Genomic DNA, 26,319 nt, shown 5'->3' with positions numbered 1-26,319 from the left:
ATATTTTCAATCTTACAATATCTATATAAAAATAAAAAATAAAAAAATGTTGACAATATTTTGCTATGAAAATAATTTTTATCTTTTATTTCAGTGCTTAAAATAATTTAAAAAATGCCACCTCATTTTTTTAATTTTCTAAATTTATATAAAAAAATATAATTTTTTTTTATTTTCTAGATTTTTGATGAAATTTGGATTCAATTTATATGGATTTAGAAGAAAAATAATACAAAGTTATATTGAATTACTTTTAAATTCATACAATCCAAATCTCAGCCTTAAAAAAATCAGAAACATTCTAACATATAACTTTTTGAGAAATTAAAAAGCAATTTCTTTCCTTTGAAATTATTTCAGAATCTAGGAATAAAAAATAGCAGTTATTTAAAAACCATACAACTTTTTAAAAATTTTAAATACAAATTTTAAAAAAAGGATTTAAACATAAATTATAATTTTAACCAGTCCTTAATTTTATTTATTTTTGGAATAAAACCCTTCATTTTCATACTGTTCAAAGTTCAATTTTGACCTCCATCACTAAACGTCATGAGCTGCTGAGTTCTGTTCACCTCCACCGTTCTCCTCTGCCAGGGCACTGCGCCTCTCTCTCTCTCCCTCTACCTCTCCCTCTCTCTCTCTCTCTCTCTCTCTGCATACATGACTGATCATTGGACTTTTTCTTTCATGCAGTCTCTTCCTCTAGCGTCACAGTTAGGTGACAAACAGAAGAGGTTGCTCTGTTTGTTCTCTTTGTGAGCACACCCTCCCTCTCTAGTCCTCTCAGGTAGAAGTGTGTTTCGTGCCCATTGGCAAAATGTGTTCTTTAGCTTTCATTGTTTTTGTTTCCAGCGCTTCGTGTTTACAAACTGAGAACCCTATTTCCTTTTTTTGTTTACTGGTCTTTTACGGTTAATGCTGTCTGAATCACGTGTTTGTGCCTATGCATGCCCTGATCCTTCAAGCTATGTAAAACCAATTTCCCTTTTAATCTGGATTCCAGGTCTTAAACCCTAGTTCCTCTCTCTCTCAATCTTTTATTTTGGGCCAGTTCTGCTCCCACTCAATTCTTGGTAGGTGTTCCTATTTGAATTCGAGGCGATAATTGTTGTTTACGGTTTGTGTTTTTGCATGCTTTTCGAGTTGGTTAAGTTTTCTGTTAGTTGGTTTTCTGATTTTCTCTGATTTGGGTGGTTGTTCCCTACCTGGTTTAAGCATTCCCAGAACCCAGAACTGTCATTTAGGGTTTTTTTTTTTTTTTTAAAAAAAATGAAAAAAAATATTTGACACAATTGTTATTGTCAGATTCAACATCTTAGTTTTGAATTTTTCTTTTTTCAGCTGGTGTGAAAAAGCGGTTCTTTTGAATTTGGCCTATGTTGAGCTGATGCTCCTTTTGGGGCTCCATAGATAATCAGGATGTCTGCAGATAATGCTGTTTTTGTGGCATGGGAAGAGCGAATCATATCACAGGAGCGGGGCAACCGCATAGTCCACTTTTACTTGAAGGATAGTTCAGGGAATTATATCCGTGCTGTTGTAGGAACTGAGAGGAGCATAAGGCATATGATCTATGTTGTTTCAGATGAGTTCATGCAAGCTTACAGGTTTGAAAGATCAATCAATGCGTGCACCAAATGGAGAGCACGGAGGGAGGTGGTAGAGTGGCTCACATCGTTGGTCTCAAAGCATCAGCGCATGTTGTACATTTCAAGTATGTACTGCTCAAACTGCAATGTTTAGAATTTAATTTGCAGAAATTCAAGATATTTAGCTCCTTATGGAATGTAACTTACAGTCCCTTGCAGGCCTATTGCCTATCGGATGAAGGCTAGCAATTAAGCTGCCGCGTTTGTGTGCATGAATTGCATGGAAATTTATCCTTTTACAACTCTGGCCCCCACTTTCCCCCTACTTTTTTATTATGCTATGAATGTTTAGGTTTGTTCATATTTTTTTGTTACCCAATGGAATCGTAGCTTTATCCTTGTGCTTCTTTTGTGTTGTTCAAGTTCTATTTATTTATTTTTGTGTGTGTGTAGGAGTGTGCACTTATATGTTTGCATGTTTGTAGAGGTCAGTTTTGTAGAACTTTGTAGGGAAAGTTTAGTAACTAAAAATTGTTTGCTAGGAAACAGTAGGACAAAATGTATGAACTGAAAATTCAGTAAATAAGGAAATGATGGAATAGTTGACGTTAATGGTAACGTCGTACCTTGAAATGATTGATTTTGTTATTTGGGAATCTGGATCAACTATCTTCTTAAGATATTGCAGAGGATATTGCACATTGATGGTTCAGTTTGTAGTAATGCCTATTTAGTTTTGAAAAAAAAAAAAGCCTTCATTTGATGTGGGAGAAGTCATGTCATACAGATAAAAACGTGGCAATGATGGTAAAGAAAAAAAAAAAATACACAAAGAATGAGCATGTGTAACTAGGGATGTTGAGATAATGATAATACAAGAAATGATATTATAGGAAATAACTGCATATGTGGATGCATAGAATAAGCATTAATTGAAGATGGAATGAGAAAGAAAAATATATTAAGATGCTTTCCAAATACATAACAAAGAGAAATAGATGCATTGCTAGAAGAGTGAGTACAAGGGAGGTATTTATAAGATTAGAGAAACAGGAAGGAAAACACGTGTTAAGGCCACGGAAGAACCAAAATGTGAATTAAAGTGAATTTAATTACATTATAGTGTTTCATTGTAGAATTTTTCAATTTGTGTTTTATTTGGATACAATATATATATATATATATATATATATATATATATATATATTAACAGGAAAAATGAAATACAATACAAGGAGAACAAGATGCCTTTGGGGGGGAAAAACACACAACAACAACAAAACCAAGCCTTAGTTCCACTAAGTAGGTCAGCTATATGAATCCTTTTTCGCCAATTTATGCGATCATGGACCATTTCTTTTGATATATTCAAGGATACTAAATCCTTACTCACTATCTCCTCCCAAGTTATTTTAGGTCTACTCCTACACCTTCTATTGCCCTCCACAGTAACTAAGTCACTCTTCCTCACAGGTGCACTATAAGACTTACGTTGCAAGTGTCCATACCATCTGAGTCGTCCATCCCTTATCTTATCTTATCTTCTATAAGAGTTACACCTAACTTACCATGAATATGTTCATTCCTTAATTTATCTTTCAATGTTATACCACTCATCCATCTAAGCATTCTCATCTCGGCAGCTTTTACTTTTTGGATATTATGTTTCTTCATCGCCAACATTCCAATCCATATAACATAGCTGGTCTTATAGCTGTTCTATAAAATTTTCCTTTCAATTTTAAGGGTATTTTACGATCACATAGCACACTTGAAACACTTCTCCATTTTAACCAACCTGCTTTAACTTTATGCATTACATCATCTTCAATTTCTCCTTCAGCTTGCATAATAGATCCAAGGTATCGAAATCTACAAGTTGTATTTATTTCTTTATTATCAAGTTTAATTTTGTCTCCAATATTCCTCCTATCATTACTAAAATTACATTTCATATATTTTGTTTTATTTCTACTTATCCTAAAGCCTCTAGATTCTAAAGCTTCTCTCCATAATTCTAACTCAGCCTCTACTCCGTCCCTAGTTTCATCAATTAATATAATATCATCTGCAAACAACATATACTATGGAACCTCCTTTTGGATACTCTTAGTCAATTGGTCCATCACTAAGTAAAAAGAAAAGGACTCAAAATAGATCCTTGATGTACACCTATGGTAATTGGAAATTCTCTAGTTTCTCCATCTATAGTCCTTACACTAGTCATTACTCCATCGTACATATCCTTAATGACATCGGTATACCTACAACATACACCCTTTTCTTCTAAAACCCACCATAGAACTTCCCTAGGTATCCTATCATATGCTTTCTCAAGGTCAATAAATATCATATGCAAGTCCCTCTTCTTTTTCCTAAATTTTTTCATTAATCTTCTTAAAAGATAAATAGCTTCTGTGGTAGATCTCCCAGGCATAAAATCAAATTGATTTTTTGAGATCTTCGTTTCTAACCTTAATCTTTGGGGGGGAAAAACAACAAAAGAAAAGTTAAATCAATTACCAAGGAGCTGCCCCCTAATCTAGTTTGAAGGTTGGGCAGTGACAACCCCCAAAAAGCCCAAATTAATGATCCCTAGAAGGAGGCAAAAAACAAAAATCTGTCCCATAACAATCAAGGGAAAACGTACAATCCTTGAAAATGCTTGAATTCCTCTTAATCCAAATGGTACACTAGATAGCAAAAGCGATGCATTTCTTTGAAGGCCTTTTGTGTTTCGGTTTCGCTAAAACCCAAATATCTCACTTTCAAGAAATCCCTCATGACCCAAGGTGACACCCAAGCTTCACCAAAACAAGAGAAGAGAGCACCCCGAAGAAGGTTTGCCAAGCATAATTGTAAGTGCAAGGACTTGAGTGTAATACTAATGGTATTGGTTACCAAGCATGAGTGTATGGATTTGAGTCTTGAAAATGGTGAATTTTTTTATGCAAATGAAATATATTGAAAGTTAGGACCATGACACTGGCACCTTGGCAGACCGTGAATTGGTATGAATAGTCTAAAAAATGTTACATTTTTTTTTTGAAATGCCAAATCTAGAAATCCAAAGTTAATTCAATATTTTCCATATAAGATATATATCTATATTTTTTTAGAAGTAGAATGGAACTCTATTGCAAGGTAATTATTTTTTTGAGTCATTATTACTCTGCTTCACGAAAAAAATCTGTTTTAAATTTAGAAACATTTCTACATCCTCTCTTAATTTATAAGTTCCATTCTCATTTTCACCTGTATATTTCTGAACTGCTAACATATCACATTTTTTAGCATGAGCTATACCAAAATCCAATTCCACTTTTACAACTACAACACCTCATGTTTTAGGTGATTTTTGTTAGCTAAAACTCTGAAGGACTCAATTGACGAGAGTAGAACTAAGTTAGAATATGGCCTAAGATATATAATATTTTCTTCAGGCCGCATCATGGAACTATCAAAAAGTTATCTTCACCTCCAAACATAAATAGAAATGGAACTTGTAGAAAATTCCCTAGAGACAGTTTGGATAAATGATATTCATGACATTCTTCATACTAATTACTGAGAATTGAAACAAAAATAGATAATACATTTGATAGAAAAGAATTATCGACAAAAGTTGGATGTGTCTTGATCTTAATCAGTGAATTGGCTGAAAAATCAACGCTAAGTTTCCATATTGAAAGTTATAATTTACTTTTGCTATTTCTATTGATATATGTTAGAATACCACTTTACCTAAAAGCATTAGCTGTTAGGCTGTGGGCCAACAATGTATATCAAGCTTTAGTAGCACTCCACTACATGTGCAGCCCAATTGCACTTGAAGAGATAAACACATAATGAATAACACCCATATTGAGAACTCGATAATTTTTTTAACAAACATTAAACATGGGCAACGAGACTAGAACCTAGGACCTCCTCGCAACCATGTCTCTAATTCTTTGTTAGAATATCACTTTACCTAAAAGCTTAAGTTGTTAAGTTTTGCACTAACAATGTATATCAAGCCTTAAAAATATAAATGTTTTTCTATTGTTGGATGAAGGCAAAAAAGTGAATTTCTATCAATGAGTTGATGGATCTCTAAGTTCATTTTTCTTTCTTGTCAAAGAAGGCAAAACAAGTGGGTTTTTATTTATGAGTTGGCTGATCTTTGAATTTATTTTTTCTATCCACTCATAGTTGTCTATCCATCAAGGGATAGAAATGTCATATGTTAGGTGAAGCTGCGCTTTGGAAGCATGGTCGTGAAATTCCCATTTAATTTCAAAAATTATTGTGAAAGTTTTCATTTTCCAGCACCGCAAAATTGTAACGTACTCAATTTTCATCTTGCAAAAGTTCCACAAAATTGCCCAAAATTTATCAAAATTCAAATTTTCAACAAATTTTGTGGAAAAGTTGACTATGATACAAAATTCCGTTGGTGAAATTTGTGATTGGAACCCTTAAAGTTGAAATTTGTCTTAATAGTCTTTTTTTTTAATAACGATAGAAGAATGATGCCACTATGGGAATGATCATGTTGAGACTTCTTAAAATCTTATACAAAATTGAACTTAGATGTTAACTCAAACATTTTATTTGACCTTTTATGTCTAAATTAGTAATGCTTGCATAAGAATTAATATTTAAGTAATTCATATTGGGGGAATGACACTGTCCAACCTTCGAAAGGATTAAATGGCAGCATTATTGTAATTATTTTATTTGTTTTTGGAGTACATCTTGCTCCCCTCTCGTTGTATTTTTGTATGTTCTTTTTTATATATGGTTTTCTTTTTTTTTTTTCAAAAGAAAAAAGGAATTTCATTCATATCAATTGAAGAATGTCTAATATGGTTCTTATTTTACCCCTCCCAGCTCATTGAATCCTTTCTTTTGTAATGAACTGTTGAGACCAGTCCTACATTTTGTCTTTGTGGGAGCGAGGGGAAAAGGGGTTTAGTGGGAAGAGGATTGTACTAGGAAAGAAGCAAGGAAGTCAACCTCTTTTAAGTGTACAACATGGATTCTAGTTATTGTACCTAATGCACCACAGTTTTGTCATTGATGTGTTTTATTTACAATATTTTACTTCTAAAATTTCTAAAGTTCCATAAATCATATGTTTTATTAAGAATTTCCATAATTTTTAAAAATCAAAATCAATGTTGAAATTCCAATTCTGCATTTTATTCAAAGCCGAAATTTAAAATCTTGTTTCGGATGGGATGTTCGCATAAAATCCTAACTTTCAACTTATAAGGTGGATCGTTTTTGCCCTTCTTAAAATACTTTTCATATCTTTTTCGCTCATTTATATGCATAGCATACTTTCTACTTGTTATTGTCCAGTCTAAAAAATTCCTAAGCTAGGTCTAAAATTTTATGTTTTTTGTTGTGATTGTCTCTTTTTCAAATGATTACAATAGTCCCACCTTTTGTTTATATGATGTTTCATGTTTATCTGATTTCAATTACGAGTTTACATGCATTGGCCATGGTAGTGAGTTTCCTCTGTCCTTGTCAAATTGTTTATCATGAAAGATATTAGATTTATCCCTGTTAAAAGCATTAAGAAGCTTGGAAATCATTCCCCCATAATGGATTAGATGTTCACATAATTGCATCAGTAATCGTGTTCTAAAGCAAAGAACAAGCCTTTGACAATGTGTTATTGAAGTCAAAATCTACAATGTTTATTAGAATCATTTATTCTTCCAATCTTAGAAGGTATCATTCGATTCGGTTGCATTGCAAGCTTCCTTTTTATTTATTTTGGAGCAAATGAGTTCATACTAGTATGAATGTGTAAGGAAGACAAATTGATTGGATAGTTTGAAACATTATAAAATAGAACAACTGCTGGGAACAGATTGCTATAGGGGCAAAGAAAGGATTTCTTTTCTTTTTTGTTCATGGTGCGTGGGGAGGGGGAGTGTATGGATGATAATTGAATAATTTTTACAAGTGAATGTACATTTCAGTGAATAGAAATGACATGGATAGTTCATCTCATTTTTATATTATAAAAAATGAAAATCTGAGTTCAGCTCAAACTAGGTGCATGAATTACTGAATCCCACACTTCAAAGTCAGAATATTTGGATTGAATGCGCTGTGTGCTCTTAACTCAGCACCATGATACAGTAATATTGCAAGTTATCATTTACATTCCTGTGCTGTATTATTGAATTCCTCTACTCATTAAGTAGTTTTCATCATCATTTAGTGATGAGCATTGGAAAGCAAACTTACCTTTGAAGCAGCCCCATCCACAATCTCGTTGACACTTCTAGAGAATTTTGGTATCATATTCCACTTAGTTTTTCCTCACCTGCACTTACCATCAGCTGTGTGGCTGTGGGTTTAATGGGCCATTGTTATCATCTTGATTATGAGAAAATAACACCTAGAACACTGTCATTTGTATGAACATTCCAAAACATAAGAGTGCTTTCATTCCAAAAAACAAACTTGAATGATCTAAAGTTTTAATTCAATATTTTTCATGTGGCATATATTTATTAAAAAAAGTGAAGCATTATCACATTATAATTTTATTTTTGATCATTATTAATCTGCTTCACTAAAGAAGATTTCTTTTAGGTTTAGAAACATCTCAACATCCATTATTCAACATAAAAGAGTCATTACTCATTTTTCACCAATGTAACATAAAAGAGTCATTACACATTTTTCACCAATATATCTATAAAAATATACTCCTAACATATCACACTTAGCATGTGCCACAGCATTCTCATTCTCATTCTTCAAACCGGAGCATTCCATGTTCCAAGTAACATTGGTTGTGGCACATTCAAGCTATAGTGAACAGGGTACAATGGTGGGATATGACTTTGCTTGTTTGCAACTTTCGTTAAAACTTAATTCACTAGTTTAAGATGTATGAAGTAAATTCTTAGCCCCAAAAAAAGGCAAATTTACTTAAGGAGGAAAACCATTAATATGATTTAATTTCCTAGCAAGGGCATTATTGTGACTGGCTGCTTTATTATATTGGCAAGATTTAGGAGCCCCATTATGTGAAAATGAGCTTCGCTGCAGCATACTGCCAAAATGTTGTAATTTAAAATTTTCCATCCTTGCACCATTCCTGTAAAGTAGCATTTATTATCTAAGTTAAGGAGTGTAAAAGTTGTGTCTGATAGAAAAAAGAAGTTGTTTCTTAACTAGTTAATACTTTTTTTACTAGGAGGAAAAGATTATTAATCTGCCATAACTCTCCTCGAGTAAATGTTCAAAACCCAATTAGATTGCACCACTTTTCAATGAGATAGAAGCCAACCTTTCATCTTGAGCTTGTATCACACTCTAGGTTAAATATCTTCTTCTTCGATACTCTCGATTCCATCTCGGCTGCATGAGAAAGGGGATGCTATGACATCTCCGGCAAGGTCTTTGTTTAATCCAGTCTACAAGAGATTTGGTACTGTTTTAGACCTAAGAATCTCTTATTTATTGGATTTTAAATTTTCTTCTTGTTTCAGCATACTTTCTTAATGTTAATCGCAATTCAAACTTTTTGATTCTCAAATCCATGATTTTGAGGCTTGTTTTACAAATTCGAGGGTTTGATCTAATTTAACCTCACCTTTTATTTAGTATAATTTTGATCTGACATTTTATTTATTTTTATCTTTTCTTCGTCCTTGCTTCTTTGGAAATATAATGAATTTTCAGTGCATAAATTGCATGTTTGTTTTAACACATTTTGGTACATGATCTCCTTAATGGCAAGGAAGCTGCACCAGATTTTCTCTAGGCTGTTATTCGCGCATCCTGCATGGTAAAAAGATTGCACTGTTCAAAAGATTGCATTGGTTGTAGAGTCGTACTAACACTATATTAGATGCTGTTTGCTCAAAGCATCAGGGAAGTTTTTTATTTTCCACTGCTTATGTATAGGCTAATTTTAGATATGGAGGGATCTTTTTATACTCCTTTAGGTGACATGTATTTAAAAGAAACTGAAATGCATCTTTTGTTCTGGAATCGGAGAGCGAAGAAAGAGAAACAGAAAGAAGAGAAGTGAAGGAGGAAGAAGAGGGAGAAGAGATGCGGAGATTTCAAATTCACTAAAATCTGTGTACAAAACCTACTGATGTATGTAGAAAAACTAAAACAAATAAAATTACAAATGAACCCCTCATCGATTTATTAGGAAAAAAAACCCAGTGAACTTTTAAAAGCAAATCCGAACATAAACATAATCCTAATTAATTAGTCCTAAAAAATTGGGCTTGGGCCCAGTCATTCCTTTAGCCAATTCTTCTGAATCAGCCTCCGACGTGGGTGTATTCATTATCCAGCTTCCTTTTCTGCATCATGATGTCTTCTTAAATGTTTTTTCTACCTCCAACAGGCCCTTATACATTTGATGAAAATTTATTGGTGCATGTTTATGGCAAATTTATGGCTTGATGGTGTGAAGCAACTTATGATTAGTTCAATTCATCATGGTTTTGGATTATAACCATTATCACAAAGGCTAAAAATGGAAGCTTTATTGTTTGCTAATGGCTCTGAATTCCTCAATTTGATTTTGCAATTGTTGATATTAATTAAAACTTAGATGTGTTAGCATATTTAATCTTGTTATTGATGGGTCCTATTTTTGGTGTTTGTCAACTGAGGAAGTGCTAGATGCTCAATTAATGAAAATTTGATGCCTATTTTTGTTTATGCATATGCAAGTGCAGTCATTGCTACACATTTCAATTTTCAATATATATAAACATGTATAGCATTCTATTCTAGAAAATACATGAACACCAGCGGCCTATCATATTACATGGAGTGCAATGTGACTGTAAACTATAAGAAAAATGCATCTTATTAATGGATCCTTATTTTGTGATGTATTCAGTTTTTACAAGGTTCAAATTTCCAGTTTCCACAGCCTCATTATGAGATTAAACTTGGACAGGTTGATGGTCATCTAGCCACATTGTCTGTTGACCAATTTCTAACATTTGTATTCACCACCTCATAAGATTAATGGCTCCATAATTTGTCTTGAGTCTTTCTTAAAACACTTTATTTTTGGCAAGCAGAATGAAATCTCTGAGATATGTTAACATTCAATAACAGATTCACGGACAAATGACACAGCACAAGCTCCAGGATCTGTCGAATTGTCAATGAGTGGATTGAGTGCACATGAGACCCATATACAAGATCAGATGGTATCCATTTACAGTCATTTCATTCTGAAGGTGTTTGGGATGGCTTAAAATTGTGTGACATTACCATTAAGTCACCTTAAGTATTTTCACAAGTCATCCCAAACGCCCCCAGCATATGCTTCTATTTGTTCATTTAATGTTTTTAAAAATTATTTGAATTCCTCATCTTGGATACAGAATTCAAGGAAGTTGAAAGTTCATAGTTCAGACATTGTATGGTCAGGCATTGCTTGGATCTGTAGTAAACAGCTTAAACACTACCCAGCCTTTTGCAGGAATGGAGCTACCATAGCTGTAGGCATCAAAACATTGCTCCTCTTTCCCTTTTAATTGACATTCGTAATCATTTCTACATGTTTTTTTCTCTTTTTTGATAAAAATCATTTCTATATATATATATATATATATATATATATATATATGTTTTCTCTAATGTGCAGGTTCATTCTTTTGTATTCATCATGGCCGAAGAAGAAAGCCACTATATTGGCTATTTGGAAGATATGTATGAAGACAAGAAGGGACAAAAAAAGGTGAAAGTACGGTGGTTTCACCACAATAAAGAAGTCAAGAGTATAGTTTCTCAGCTGAATCCACACCCTCGAGAAGTTTTTGTCACACCTCATGTTCAAGTTATCAGTGCAGAATGTGTTGATGGTCTTGCAACAGTTTTAACCCCTAAGCATTATGAGAAATGCTTGGCTCTTGTCCCACATAGTTTGGCATCTGGAATTCATATGTGCTTCAGGCAGTTTAGAAACTGTAAAGTCAAGCCCTTCACATTGACTAAATTACGAGGGTACTCTAATCAAGAAATCCTCTCTTGTTTAGATAATGCTGTTGTCTCCAAACATGAACTCAAGTGCCATCAAGTGCATGGGGAAGAAGAGGACCAGACTACCCATGGGGATTTGATGAGGGAGGGTGCTACGTGGAATAGCAGTTGCGGGGGCAATGATACTGTTTGCCTTGGTGCAGCCCCAGAAATGCAGATAACAAAATCTGAACCAGCATGCCAGAGTTTGAAATTAAGGATATCAAGGAAACCAACGGGCATTCAGTTTGTTAAGCCTCAGCCCAATTATCCTCTATTCTTAAAGGTCAATGATAAGATAGAGCTGCTTTGTCAAGATAGTGGCATCCGAGGTTGCTGGTTCAGGTGTAAGATCTTGCGGGCATCTCAAAAGAATGTGAAAGTTCAATATGAAGACGTACAGGATGTTGAAGGATCTGGCAATCTTGAGGTATGCAAATACTTGTAACTTTAAAATTTTCCACCTGTGATACAGCAAAAACAAAATAGAAAGGAATGAAACATAGATGGTGTGGTTGAAGCAAACATTGACTGCTCACAGTTGGTAGGGCACACCTTTACTGGATCCTGCTGTGAAACTATGTTGTAAACAGCCATGTTCTTTCAATTATTGTGGAATGTTTACCGCAGGCCTTTGCGATTGATGCTATCTGTTGCTCCCTCCTTGGTTTAGTAGCTTGAACATTCAAGATTCCAAGGCAGCTGTTACTTTTTGGTCTTTGAGAATGTGATCAGTGTGTGTTGAAATAATGGTGCTGGTGTGATTAGAGTGAAGTAGTGAACCACATCTAGTATTGCTTCATGATCACGTCAATCGAACAGCCTTAATATGTGACTTGGTGTAAATTGTGAAATGTCTGCTTCCCTGATCAAAATAGTGTTTCCGGTGGACCAAAACACTACCCAGGAAGAAAAATAATTGTTCACATTTTATTTTATTTTATTTCATTTGTTTTTCTGGTTTCTACAGGAATGGGTCCCTGCATCCAAAGTGGCATCCCCTGATAAACTGGGCATGAGATGCTTAGGCCGTCTTACAATCAGGCCACGCCCAATTGATGATTCTGTTGGCTGTAATTTGGATCTTGGAGCACCAGTGGATGCATGGTGGAGTGACGGCTGGTGGGAGGGTTTTGTTATTGGAGTGGACCCCTCTGTAGATGATAACCTGCAAATATATTTCCCTGGTATTCTCTAATTTGGCAATCTTCTGCATTTATTTTCTAGTTTGTGTCTTTTTTTATGTGGCCGATCTCTGCATAAAATACTAGTGATTTATGTGATTTTTCTCTCATGATCTTAGGTGAAGATATGTTCCTGATGATCCCAAGAAAGAATCTGAGGATTTCTCGTGATTGGATCGGTCACAGATGGGTTGATATAAAAGCAAAGCCCAGTGTACTCTCTAGCATTGCCAAGGCATCCAATTCTGTCAACACTGTATTGCTTGACCAGTTTCTCACTAAATCCAAACTTGAAGTAGTTGAAGAAGATGGACAAGAACAACCTGGTTCAACCTCATCTGAAAACGTCCCAGAAATTGAGACGACAGGTAAGTTGAGGAAGCGATGCCGTACTGATGAAGAAGACGAAGTAAAGAATGGCAGTGGTGCTGCTGCTGGTGCTGGTGATGATGATGATAAAAGCAATGATTACCCATCTATTTTTGAGGCAAAAGGGTCACCTAAGTTGTCCAACTAGAAGGATAATGTGTTTGCGGAGGTTTTCACTATGATGGTTAATCTCCAAAATGGATTCCATTGTTTTTGTAAATAAGGGAGGTTTTGTTGAGGTTGGAGCCTTACCCTGGATCGGATAGGCCGGGTGGGGGGGAATAATTTTGAAGCAAGGTTCTGCATCTCTCAATGTCGACTAGGGTTTTGGAGAGCAACTCACCTTGAGTCTTACAAGCTTGCATCATCACCTCTATTCAGACATGTAATGTGTAGTTCCCTGATTTACCCCAACCCATTTCCTGTTCCTCTTTCCCATCTTACCTAGCATAAGTATATATAGGGGCTCTCTTATATTGGAGCTTGGAGAGGAGGATTAATCCTCTTAACTTCAGCAGGGATGCAGGTGTACAGCAACTGCAGTGTTTTGTCGTTGATTCAACTGTTGAAGAGAAACTAGTATTTTGAATGCATGTGGGAATAAAAAGCAATTGCTATTATTTGTTCCTCCCTCAGTTCTGTTGATTCTGTTTTGTGCTTTTGCAGATATATCCATTATGCCCATTTTCTATTATGTGTTAAATTCATTAACTGTGAAAGGTGGTGATGAATCTGGATGTGCCTAAACCATGGGAAAATTAAAGACTTGTTTAGTTGAGCAAAATAATTTATATATTTTTATTAGTTTTTTAAATACCTACAGGATTTTATTTATTTATTTTTTGAGTTCTTAACAGTTACATGAAGGTTTGTACATAAGTTTATGAAATTTTATTGTAAATTTTTAAAAAATAAAAAAATGAGGTAATATTTTGTAATTCTTTGAATAGTTAAAAATTAAAAAAAAAAAATGTATAAAATTTTCTTCTCCCAATTAAACAATAAAAAATAAAGTTGTTTATTTTAATTAAACAAGTCGTCTGTTGTGAAGGTGAAGCAAGGTCACTTTAAAGACCCAAAGAATTATAGTAATTAAATAATAAAAAAATGAGAGAAAAATGAATTTTTTTAAAAGAAATTCAGCAGGGTATTATTGACGAGTGAAGAAGTGCTCATCTACGAGCAAGATTATTGGGCTCGTCGACGTGGACTTGCGTCTCGTCGACGAGAAGTTACTGAGAGGACTGTTTTAGACCCTGAAACTCGTCAGCGAGGGGAAGGTATTCGTTAACGATGTTCCTTCATTGACTCGTCGACGAGGCCATGTGGATAAGTTTTCTATATAAGCTCAAAAATCCTTTTTTGCTGCGAGAAATTTACAAAATCTCTCTCTCTCTCTCTCTCTCTCTCTCTCTCTCTCTCTCTCTCTCTCTCTCTCCTACGACTCGCTCCCCCTTCTCTCTAGAAATCCGGCCCCGTTTTTTGCTGGTTCAACAATCAGAAGCTGCCACGTCACTTTTGGGAAAATTTTCTACAAATCTGCTGGAGTGATTAGTCGGTCAGGCTAACTTGGGAACTGTCCCAAATTTTGGGTAAGTTGATTATTTTAATATTTATTAAGGTATTTGGTATTTCTAGGTTGAGGAAGGTATTAGATGAGTTTATACTGAAGTTTTGTTGGGAGAAATGCAAATTTCAAGTTATTAAGTTGGAGAACACACGAGTGTGATTTTGGAGTAATTTGTGGGCTTTTCCATAAGTCAGGTAAGATGATAAACTAAGTTAGTATTTTCATGAAATTATATATTAATATACAACTTTTATTTTCAAGGAAATTATGTATGTTATAGAATTGAGTTTGGAAATACTTTTGTTAACAGGAAAATGATTTTAATACAGTTCAGCAAGGAATAAGATTTTGTGTAGATTTTATGAAATGAACAATATTTATTTTGTGTGACATGAGTATGAAATTATACGATTTTATGTAATATCAAAATATTATATTTTCAGAATAAGCATGTTATTACTGTTTTTAGGAAGAAATTAAAAATGGTACAAGGATTTCAAACTATGAGGTTTTATATGATATGCCGACGTAAGGGCCGGGGTTTTACATGATATCCCGACGTAAGGGCCGAGATTTTATATGACATGTTGGCATAAGGGCTGTGATTTATAAGATACAAATTGCTGGCGTGAGGGCCATGGTTTATATGTTATGATATGCAAAAATTCATGAAAATATTATCTTGACTAATACTATTATGAAACAGTTATGTATCATTATTGAGATTTACTATATGTTATCAGAACCCAGATGGTTTGGTTTAGGTTTTCACGAAGCACGGTACCGTAGCTATATAATCATGGTCATGTATATGTTAGTACTACCACTTGTCATAAGAGGCAGTGGGAGATCGGCAGTCGATGTGGTTTTATGGTAGTGCAGACATCCCTCTAGTGTCCGGACCAGGAGGGACAGACCCATCGTACTTATAGACTTATATTGATCTAGCGTGGTTGGCCAGCCATTGCTAGGTCCCGCCTTCGGACCTCACAACCTAGTCATGTGGGGTTAATACATGACACCAACCAACTATCCATTCAGGGTGTTATTTCATGTATACAAACTCAGTATATTATATCATGTTATGATAAATTATGTTTTAAACAGATATGAAACAGACAGTTTGACTAGATATGATTTATGTACTGTTATATATGTATATAATGAAAATACTCATGTTGCTACACACCGATGCTAGCTTATTTCCCTTACCGAGAGGTGTCTCACCCAAGCTATATAAACATTTCAAGAGCCCCAGATGGAAGAGCGGATAAAGCTCCGTAGCGTTAGAGTTCGATTGTTCTACCCTGTCTGAAGGGTAAATCATTTTGCTATGGTCTGACAAATTTTTGGGTGGTGACCCTAGGCCACTTTTAGATATTTTGGGATGTGTGTATGTATATGACAGTTGTAATAAAACTCTGGTATTGTGTTGGTTGGATGATTTAGTATGTATATGATTTTACGTTTCCTGCTACTTAGGTGTCGGAGTTGTATTTAAGGTATATTCTTGGTACCCATGGGTCTAGGTTGATTATGTTTTATCAGGATTATTATATTAAATGTTATTATGAAAAAAGAAATAATGGTAAAATAGGCAGGTCATTATAGTTTGGTATTAGAGCCTAGATTACTAAGTTCTATAGACTTTAGAATGCAGCGGAAATGATACCAGAGCTAGGGAAAGAATTTAAGGTTTTTTTCTACAGTTTAGAGGCAGGACTTCCGTGCTGGTTTTTGTGTGTTTCTTGGGGTGACAATTTCAGGAAATCCATAATAAACTATTGTCGGGTTGTATTTCTAAAGTGTAGGACTGTGTCTTGAAATAAGATAAGGATGTCAAGATAGGTGATTTTGGTTAGATGTGTAAGTTATAAGGATAGGGTCCCTAAGCCATGTTTATTGTCTTTTCAAGATGGACCCTAGAGGAGGTAGTGCCCATGCGAGTGGTAGTAAGGGTGTAGAGCCCTCGAGTGCAGGCGGGACTGATTCTGATGTAGTACTACGTAGCATAACTCAGTAGGTTACGACTGAGATTGCTAGGAGCTCAAGAGAGCAGGGAGGCTCATCTGTAGGCTATGGGTGCACGATAGAGAAATTTACCAAGATGAATCATCCCACATTTTCAAAAGGAGTTGATTCTTCAGCCGCCGAGAATTGGATGCAGGAGATCGAGAAAGTTTTGGTAGTATTGCAATGTACGGAGGAGCAAATGGTTCTTTTCGCCACCTATAAACTGATAGGGGAGGCTGAGAGGTGGTGGACTGTGTGAGACTTTTGGAGCAGTAGAAGATGGCGCCGATAACTATGACATGGGACCAATTTAAAGAACTATTCTTTGATAGATATTTCCCAGCCACTATCAGGGAAGCTAAAGTGGAAGAGTTCTTGAATTTGAAGTAGGGACAGCAGTCGGTCTAGCAGTATGCGGCACAGTTTATAGAGCTCTCCCGCTTCGCCCCGTATATTGTTTCTGATGAAATAAAGAAGGCGAGATAGTTTGAAAGGCGATTGAGGTAAGGAATATGTAAGCGGGTGGTAGTACTGAAGATACATGATTTTGCTGAGTTAGTTGACAGAGCAGCTTTGGCCAAGGCTAGTGAGCGCATGTATGTAGAGGAGCAGGGATAAAAAAAGAGATTTATGCCTTTAGGCTTCTAGCAGGGAACTAGGCAGGGTTAGTGGAGGAGAGGAAACTATGACAGAGGACAAAGGTAGGATACTGGAGGTCGTGAGTTGCAGACGGTGCATAATTTTCCTGTTTGTCAGACTTGTGGAAAGAGACACTTGGGAGAGTGTCGAGTGGGCAGCGGTAGGCAAGGAAATCTGGTGCGAGATTGCCTTACACCACCTGGTACCGCTCTTGCTCCTAGACCATACCAGGGAGGCTATCAGGCGACCTGTGGAGGCCAGCAAAGGAATGTAGCTCCAGCGAGGGTCTATGCTTTGACGCCTGGAGATGCTGAGACAGCTGGTAATGTGGTGATAGGTAAGATTAACATGATTTCATTTAAAATTGTATTGTTTGATTCAGAAGCCACCCACTCGTTCGTGTATATAGGGTATATTAGATTATGTAGGACAGAAACACAGTTGTTAGACACCGAACTGGTAGTAACTATACCGATAGGGTCAATAGTGAGGTGTAGTAGAGTGCTCAAAGGCTATCTAGTTGATATTCAGAGGAAAGTTATGCCAACTAACTTGATAGTATTGGACATGCATGGGTTCGATGTAATTTTTGGAATGGACTGGTTGGCAGCCAATTATGCCAGTATAGACTGTTGTTTGAAAGAAGTAATATTCATACCTCCAAGAAGACTAGAATTCAGGTTTATAGGGTGGCATGTGCAATCTCTGCCTTAGTTAATATCAGTTATACAAGCGAGAAGATTACTCTTAGATGGTTGTTAGGGGTTTGTGGCCTGTGTAAAGAAGGTGTCTGAAAATGAATTAAAACTTGCTAATACACCAATGGTGAAGGAGTTTTCAGATGTCTTCCCATACGAGCTACCTAGGTTGCCTTCTGATCGTAAGGTAGATTTCGCTATTGATCTACTTCCCGAGATGACACCGATTTCTAAAGCTCCTTACAGAATGGCTTCAGTAGAGTTGGGAGAGTTAAAAGACCAGTTACAAGACTTTCTAGATAAGGGTTTTATTCGGCCCAGTGTATCACCGTGAGGAGCTCTAGTGTTATTTGTAAAGAAGAAGGACGGGTCTATGAGGATGTGTATAGATTATAGGGAAATTAATAAGGTGACAATCAAGAACAAGTATCCTCTACCCCGTATAGACGATTTATTTGATCAGTTTCAGGGTACGTGGGTCTATTCCAAGATTGACCTCAGATCAGGCTACCACCAGGTGAAAGTAAAAGTAGAAGACGTCTCGAAGACAGCCTTCAAGACCAAGTACGGGTATTATGAATTCCTCGTTATGCCTTTTGGTCTGACGAATGCTCCTGCTGTGTTCATGGACTTGATGAATAGAGTTTTTCACCAGTATTTGGACCAATTCATTGTATTTTTCATTGATGATATACTGGTTTACTCAAAGAGTTTTTAGGAGCATAAGACGCACCTACAGCTGGTACTTAGATGCTCAGGGAAAAGAAGTTGTATGCTAAGTTTAGTAAATGTCAATTTTGGCTAAAGAAAGTGTCATTTCTGGGGCATGTTATTTCAAGAGATGATATTTCAGTGGATCCCAGCAAGATTGAGACAGTGTTGAATTGGGAAAGGCCGAAGAACATTTAGGAAATTAGAAGTTTCTTGGGATTTGCGGGTTATTACTGTCAGTTTGTAGAGGGGTTTTCAGCTTTGTCAGGACCTCTCACGCGTCTGACCAGGAAGAATGTTAGGTTTAAATGGGATGAGGATTGTGAACAGAACTTTCAAGAACTAAAATAGAGGCTTGTCACTACACCAGTGCTGATCATTCCATTAGGGGGTGATGGTTATGTCATTTACAATAATGCGTCTTTGAAAGGGCTCGGTTATGTATTGATGTAACATGGTAGGGTTGTAGCTTATGCCTCTTGACAGTTGAAAGAGTATGAAAAGAACTACCATACCCACGATTTGGAATTGACTGCAGTGGTGCACGCGTTAAAGATTGGGAGGCATTACTTGTACAGTGAAAGATGCGAGATATTCTCCGATGACAAAAGTTTGAAGTATTTCTTCACTCAAAAGGAGCTGAACATGAGACAGAGACGGTGGTTAGAAATTATTAGAGAATATGACTGCACTATTAGTTACCACCTAGGAAAAGCAAATGTAGTAGCTGATGCTCTGAGTAGGAAATCAGTAAGACCAACACTGGCAGTTATGGAGGTTCAACATCCGATCCATATGGATCTAGAGAGACTCGGTGTAGAGTTAATAAAGAGTGATCCTCAGGAATTTATCGCCAGCCTGGTAGTGCAGCCTTCTAACGACCCGAAGAATATTGTTATTTAAATAATAAAAAGGGAGGGAAATGGAAACGGTAACAGAAGGAGGCAGCCGACTTTGTCGATGAACGTGCACTTTGGGATCTAATGACCTAAGAAATTTTATTAGGTCCTCGTCGACGAACACAAGGGATTCGTCGACGAGGGTATAAGAGGGCCTCGTCGACAAAGACAAGTTTCGTCGACGAGAAGATACTGAGAGGTTATTTCAAGTTCTGAATTTCGTTGATGAGAAGATGATGTTTGTCGATGAAACTTCTTCTTGGCCTCGTCGATGAGATGACGTGGCTTGTCGACGAATTCCACAGTATAAATAGTGCTTACCTCGGATTTTAATGTAGCAAAAGTCAGAAAAACTCTCTCTCTCTCTCCTCCCTTTAGTTTCTCCCTCTTCTTTCTTCGATTTCGGCTCCATCATTCATCGGATTGAAGATCTAAGGCCACCACGACGCTCCTGGGGAAGTTCTTTTCAAGTCAGTCTGAGCAGATCATCAGTGGGACGGAGTTAGATTTCATCCCAGATTCAGGGTAAGGTCTTTTAAGCAAAATTTGGCTTTCTAGTAGTTGTAAGAAACGCAGTAGACGTAAAAATAGTGATATTTTATTCTAGGATATATGGTTTTCAGGGTGTTGAGTGGAGAACCCTGCGGGTGTAGGACCCGTCATAGTAGGAGATTTTTAGCAGGAATCATGTAAAGGAAATATGATATGCTAGGCATTTCAGTATAAATTATACGTTTTTACCAGATTATTATTCACAGTAGAAATTTATACAGTTTATCAAGTATGTTTAATATGTTTTAAATTACTGTGTGGCTTGGGAATATAGATATAGTACAGAAACATGTTTTACAGTATATTTCAGAGTTATGTTATACAGAATATACGGACAGTGAATATGTTTTACAACATTTTTAGAATACCATGATTATACAGTTTTACAGTACCATGACATACAGATTTACGGTTAATCTCAGAAACATAGTTGATATAGATACAGTTTACTACAACGTCATGGTTAATACAGTTATTACAGAATCATGGTAAAACATATAGTTGTATATAGAGATGTATTATATAGTATCAGACCATGATGGACCATTACAAATATAGTTTACAGAGCATGGTACCGTTGCTATATACAGAATAGAGTGCAACCACCTATTTAGATAATACATGGTAGATAAGTCGATCGTGCCCACGTGTGGACAGGCTCCCCATTAGATATGTGTTAAGGAGGGCCGATCGGACTGACAGAGTATAGTGATTTATCCTAGTAGGCCAGCTAGTGATAGATCTTGCCTACGGCGAATCCGGGTATTTGGAGTTACGAAGGCGTGGCTGGGCACATATTGTATTTTCCGGTTTGTGCTTTTTAGCAACTATCTGACATTGGGTGTATTGGGATCTAGAAATATTTTGCTATAAACGTACATGAAAACCCTCTTTGGATTTGCCCAAGATCTTTGGAATTCATTTATTTCTCTCAGGGGTGGCTTGCTTTGGTTTTGGTGCATTTCATGTAACAGGTTTGTATGGTCCTGGAATATGGGTTTCCGATCCTTATGAACTAACTGTAAGAACCCGAACTGTGATATGTGGATTTTTATGTAAAAGAGGGGTAAAATGGAAATTCTGCAGGCTTCATCAATGAAGCCAGAATTCGTCGACAAAGGTAGTAGGATTTTCGTCGACGAAATTTAGAGGTTTGTCGACGAAGGAAAGCCGAGAGGCGGAAAATTGGAAATATCAGGCTTCGTCGACGAGGCCTCCGATTGCTTGACGAAATTCTGGATTTTTAGTCGACGAAGACACCTTTTCGTCGACGAAATCCCTCGGGTCAAAGGTCTATAAAAGGATATTTTGGGGGTTGCTTAGCTCCTAAGTTTGGTTTCCCTCTCTCTCTCTCTCTAGGATTTCGAAGCTCTCTCTCTTTCTCTCTTCGATTCCTTCACCGTTTGTTGCTGGATTCACAAATCCAAAGTGACAACGAGGATTAGCGAAGGATTCTCTACGTTTCTACTGGATCGGAATCTCATTTCGAGCGTTTTCAGGTTTCGGGCCAAATTCGAGGTAAGGCTCGGTTTTCATTTTTGATTTGGTATATGTGTAGTAACCTGGATTGTAAGTATGTTTAGTACTATGGTTTGTAGGTTTTGGAGTCTCGGTTCGTAGTTTTGAGGACCGTAGAGTTCGTAGTTGGATTTCGGGTTAAGGTAAGGGGATTCTGTTTATATCAGTCCATTTTTAAAATCAGGATCGGTAAGCCTATGGGCTACGATCGTATATATGTTTTGACTACTTATTTGGGAAAATTCATAGGGTAAAAACACAGGATTTTTGGGTTACAATTTTCGGGAAAATTGGGGATTTCGGGTATCAAATCTATTTTGTTTGGAAAACTGTTTGTCTTGTTTAAACTGTATTATTGAGGTGACCGTAATCCATATTTGCATAAAATGTATACTTGGAATTGTAAACGATATGATTTGTCGTAAACCAAATAAGTGTGGTACGTATGAATGTATGTATGTTGTTCCAGATATTTTTGAAACAGCTATGTGGCGGTTTATTACTGTACGCTGAAATGTATAGGGACGTGAGTTCCCAAAATGATTCCAGGTTTTGTGAAATCGGCTAGTGGCGGCTAATTATCGTACGCCGAAAGTGGCTGGCTCTATATCCAGGGTGTGAAATATCACTAGTATGGTTCAGCTGGTCATCGAAGGTGTGATCTACACCATATGTTGTAATGGATTCACAGTGGGCCTAGGTCGTCGCAGCGTAGTTGTCACATAGTAATGTAATCGGGGTTAGACCAGGTGACCTTGTGTAGTTGCGTATGTAGCAATGGATTTACTATTGGGCCTGAGTCGTAGATCTTCGAAGTTACATGTGTTGGAACATAACCGCTGTGAGACTAGGTGACCTTGTGTAGTTGCGTATGTAGCAATGGATTCACCATTGGGCCTCAGTCATCGCAGCATAGTTGCGTGTGTAGCAATGTAATCGCTATGAGTCTGTGGTGACCTAGTGTAGTTGCAAACTAGTGTGACGACACTGACCGTATGTATGTATGTATGTATGTATGTTGGGTATCGTATGAACTAGAATGGTTTTTTGTGAAAATACTGGAACTGTATGGAAATGTATGGAACTGTTTTGAAACTGTTCGAATTGTTTCAACCGTATCGTATGTATAGTGTTATGAAGTATGTAAAATAACACTGGTATGCCACACACTGATATAACCTGTTTTTTCCCTTACTGAGAGGTGTCTCACCCCAAATATATACAAATATTTTTCAGGTCCTTCAGGTAGCCGAAACTAGCATCCCAGCATCCGAAAGCGGGGGTGTGGTTTAGTTACTACTAGTACTTGATAGGTACGAGTTTTGTAACCGAGCGGTCATGATGGATTTTGTAGACGCCCGTAGTATATATGGTATTTGTAGGGATGAATAACCTTGTATGGTATAGACTCTGGTATGGTACAGTTTTATGTATAGAAAGATCGTATTCAGTTGCATATTTTGATGAGTATGAACGTATGTATGTATGTATATAGGGCATCCGTTCACCCCACAAGGTCGGACCCTCTTTGTATGTTGTATCAGGTATGTTTTAATTGATACAGAGACAGGTTGGGTTACTTAAATTCACTCCTGGGTCCCATTTTCGGGTTCGGGGCGTGACACTAACTAGAAAAGTTCAATCTGTAAATCCAACGTGGGGTGTGGAGGGTTTTGATCCTTTTGTTCCGGGGGGAAAAGCCTCTCATCATATTGCAGCAGGAACATTAGGCATATTAGTAGGCCTATTCCATCTTAGTGTCCGTCCGGTTAAATCATGACATACAATTATCCATCCAGGGAAGTTTTTAGTTATTATCATGTATGTACAGTTTCACAGAAATTGGGAATATACTTTTAATATATATATATATATACCTAGATGGATATATATATATTAAAAGTATTATGTATAGAAACCTAAAATATTGATATGTTGAGCAACATGGAAGAAGGTGGTGGTTTATATTACTTGTACTGCATTTACAGATTCAGTTATACATAATTATATAAAAACAGATTTTCATAGTATTGTAACTCACTTGCCACACACTAATAATAACATATTTCGTCTTATTGAGCGTCGTCTCATCCCATTAAATTAATATTTTTCAGGTAATTCAGCCAGACGAGCAGATCAGGCTCGCAGGTAGTGGGGCTTCAGTACTGCCCTGTCAAGAGAGTGAGTATTTTTGGGAGTATTTCTGTATAGCCTTAGCCTAGTTGAAGGTATTTTGAGAAACAGTCGTATATGTATAGTTTGGGAACAGTGTAGCTCTCTGGTATTGTACATATTTATATATGGCGGTGGTTATGTGATTTTAGCTTCTTGCTGCTTAGGTGGATGACTAATTTTATATAGGAAGGTATTAGAGAAATGGAATTTCCCAATAATTACTAAAAAAAAAGAACCCCATTAATTTAGTAGGTCGTTACAAGCCTACTCTACCGGAAAGGGTTAAGACAACTCAGAGAGATGATGCAGAATTAGTAGAGCTGATAGCTAAGGTGCAAGATGAACAGGGAGATGAATTTAGTATTTTTTATAACGGGGCCTTGAGGTTCCATTCGAGGTTGTGCATGCCTGTAGATGCTGATATTAGAAGGACGATTTTAAAGGGAGCTCACAGGTCCTTGTACACAGTTCACCCAGGTAGTACTAAAATGTATAGGGATCTGCGAGAGTCATACTGGTGGAGCGGCATAAAAAGGAAAATTTCTAAATTTGTACAACAGTGTCTGACGTGCTAGTAGGTAAAGGTTGAGCACCAGAGGCCGGTGAGCTAGTTGCAGCCACTTTACATCCCAAAGTGGAAGTGGGATCATGTATCTATGGACTTTGTGACTAGTTTTCTACTGGCACCGCATGATCAAGATGCTATTTGGGTGGTCGTTGATAAATTAACGAAGATCGCTCACTTTATTCCTATTAAAGTCAACTACTCCATGGACAGACTGACCGAGATTTATGTTTAGGAGATAGTCCATTTTCATGGTGTGCCAGTGTCTATAGTGTTAAATCGAAACCCACGTTTTACGTCATAATTTTGGAGGAGCTTTTAGAGGCTCTAGGGTCTCAACTATCCTTTAGCATGGCATTTCATCCTTAGATGAACAGTTAGATTGAGAGGGTGATTCAGATATTAGAAGATATGTTGCAGGCATGCGAGTTAGATTTTGGGGGTAGTTGGACCCAGTATATGTCACTGGTAGAATTTGCATATAATAACAGCTATCAGACCAGCATTGGCATGGCACCTTATGAGGCGCTCTATGCTAGGAGATGTCGTTCTCCTTTATACTGGGAAGAGATAGGTGAGTGACGAGTTGTGGGGCCAAAACTAGTGCAACAGGCATATAATAATGTTCAGCTCATTAGAGACAAGATTAGTGCAGCTCAAAGCCGACAGAAGAGTTACGCTGATACTCACTGCAGGAAACTAGAATTTGATGTTGGAGATCATGTGTTTTTGAAAAAAGTTCCATTAAAGGGAATTATAAGATTTGGAAGGAAGGGTAAGCTTAGCCATACGTTTATTGGCCTGTTTAAGATCCTTGAAAGAGTGGGGTCAGTTGCTTACAAGCTAGCCTTACCACCCATTTTTTCCAGAATACATGACGTATTTCATGCCTCTATGTTAAGAAAATACGTCCTAGACCCCTTATATGTGATCAGTTATTGTGAGATAGAGTTCGAGGATACTCTAACATATGAGGAGGTACCAATGCAGATTCTGGATAGGAAAAAATAGGAATTGCACAATAAGAAGATTCCTTTAGTAAAAGTCTTGTGGAGAAATCATGCAATGGAGGAGGCTTCATGGGAACTCGAGGAACAAATATAACGGAAGTACCCGTATCTTTTCAGCAGGAATCAGTAATAATTAGGAAAAGTTACTAGTGAATGTAAAATTTCTTTTGTGCAGGTTAGTTAGATGTAATAATTTTCTGGTAGTATATAATATTTTGGTTGTGGGAGAATTTTATTTTATGTATAATTGTAATCTCCCAGAACCTTAAATGTAACCACGGTATTCCTCCACCATAAGTAAGGGGAAGTAATAAAATAAGTAGTCAATTTTCTTTAAGGGATGGTGAATCGCTAAAATAGTAAATTTCGAGGGCGAAATTTTATAATGAGGGGAGAATGTAAAGACCCGAAGAATTATAGTAATTAAATAATAAACGAAGGAGAGAAAAATGAATTTTCTTAAAAGAAATTTAGCAGGGTCTCGTTGACGAGTGAAGAAGTGCTTGTTGACGAGCAGGATTCTTGGGCTCGTCGACGGGGACTTGCATCTCGTCGACGAGAAGTTACCGAGAGGATTGCTTTAGACTCTAAAACTCGTTGACGAGGGGAAGGTGTTCATCGATGAGCTTCCTTCATTGACTCGTCAACGAGGTCACATGGATAAGTTTTCTATATAAGCTCAAAAACCCATTTTTGCTGCGAAAAATTTACAGAATCTCTCTCTCTCTCTCTCCTACGACTCTCTCCCCATTTGACCTTATAGGTCACGCCCGATTTTGACAATGACAAATACCTGTTGTATTT

The 26,319-nt window shown here is 36.7% G+C and overlaps 1 protein-coding gene across 3 annotated transcripts; it reads left to right on the top strand.

Annotated features, from left to right (window-relative positions):
- The first annotated feature begins 526 nt into the window (after positions 1-526).
- LOC131153008 (uncharacterized) lies at positions 527-13,796 on the top strand. Of its 3 annotated transcripts, XM_058105015.1 has the most exons (8): positions 548-790; positions 1,007-1,076; positions 1,345-1,717; positions 10,704-10,798; positions 10,976-11,092; positions 11,239-12,042; positions 12,583-12,799; positions 12,916-13,796. In XM_058105015.1, exons 3-8 carry the CDS (start codon positions 1,423-1,425, stop codon positions 13,311-13,313), a joined length of 1,926 nt encoding a protein of 641 aa, XP_057960998.1. In that variant the 5' UTR covers positions 548-790; positions 1,007-1,076; positions 1,345-1,422; the 3' UTR covers positions 13,314-13,796. The 3 variants fall into 3 exon arrangements, with proteins under 3 accessions (XP_057960997.1, XP_057960998.1, XP_057960999.1); XM_058105014.1 differs by lacking the exon at positions 1,007-1,076 and having other exon boundaries at positions 527-790; XM_058105016.1 differs by lacking the exons at positions 548-790; positions 1,007-1,076; positions 1,345-1,717 and adding an exon at positions 8,849-9,039.
- The last annotated feature ends 12,523 nt before the right edge of the window (positions 13,797-26,319 follow it).

This window comes from Malania oleifera, chromosome 4, assembly GCF_029873635.1.
Source record: "Malania oleifera isolate guangnan ecotype guangnan chromosome 4, ASM2987363v1, whole genome shotgun sequence".
In the NCBI taxonomy this organism is placed as follows: Eukaryota; Viridiplantae; Streptophyta; class Magnoliopsida; order Santalales; family Ximeniaceae; genus Malania; species Malania oleifera.
The sequence above is the reverse complement of the archived record's forward strand: the minus strand, read 5'-3'. Positions and strand labels throughout refer to the sequence as shown.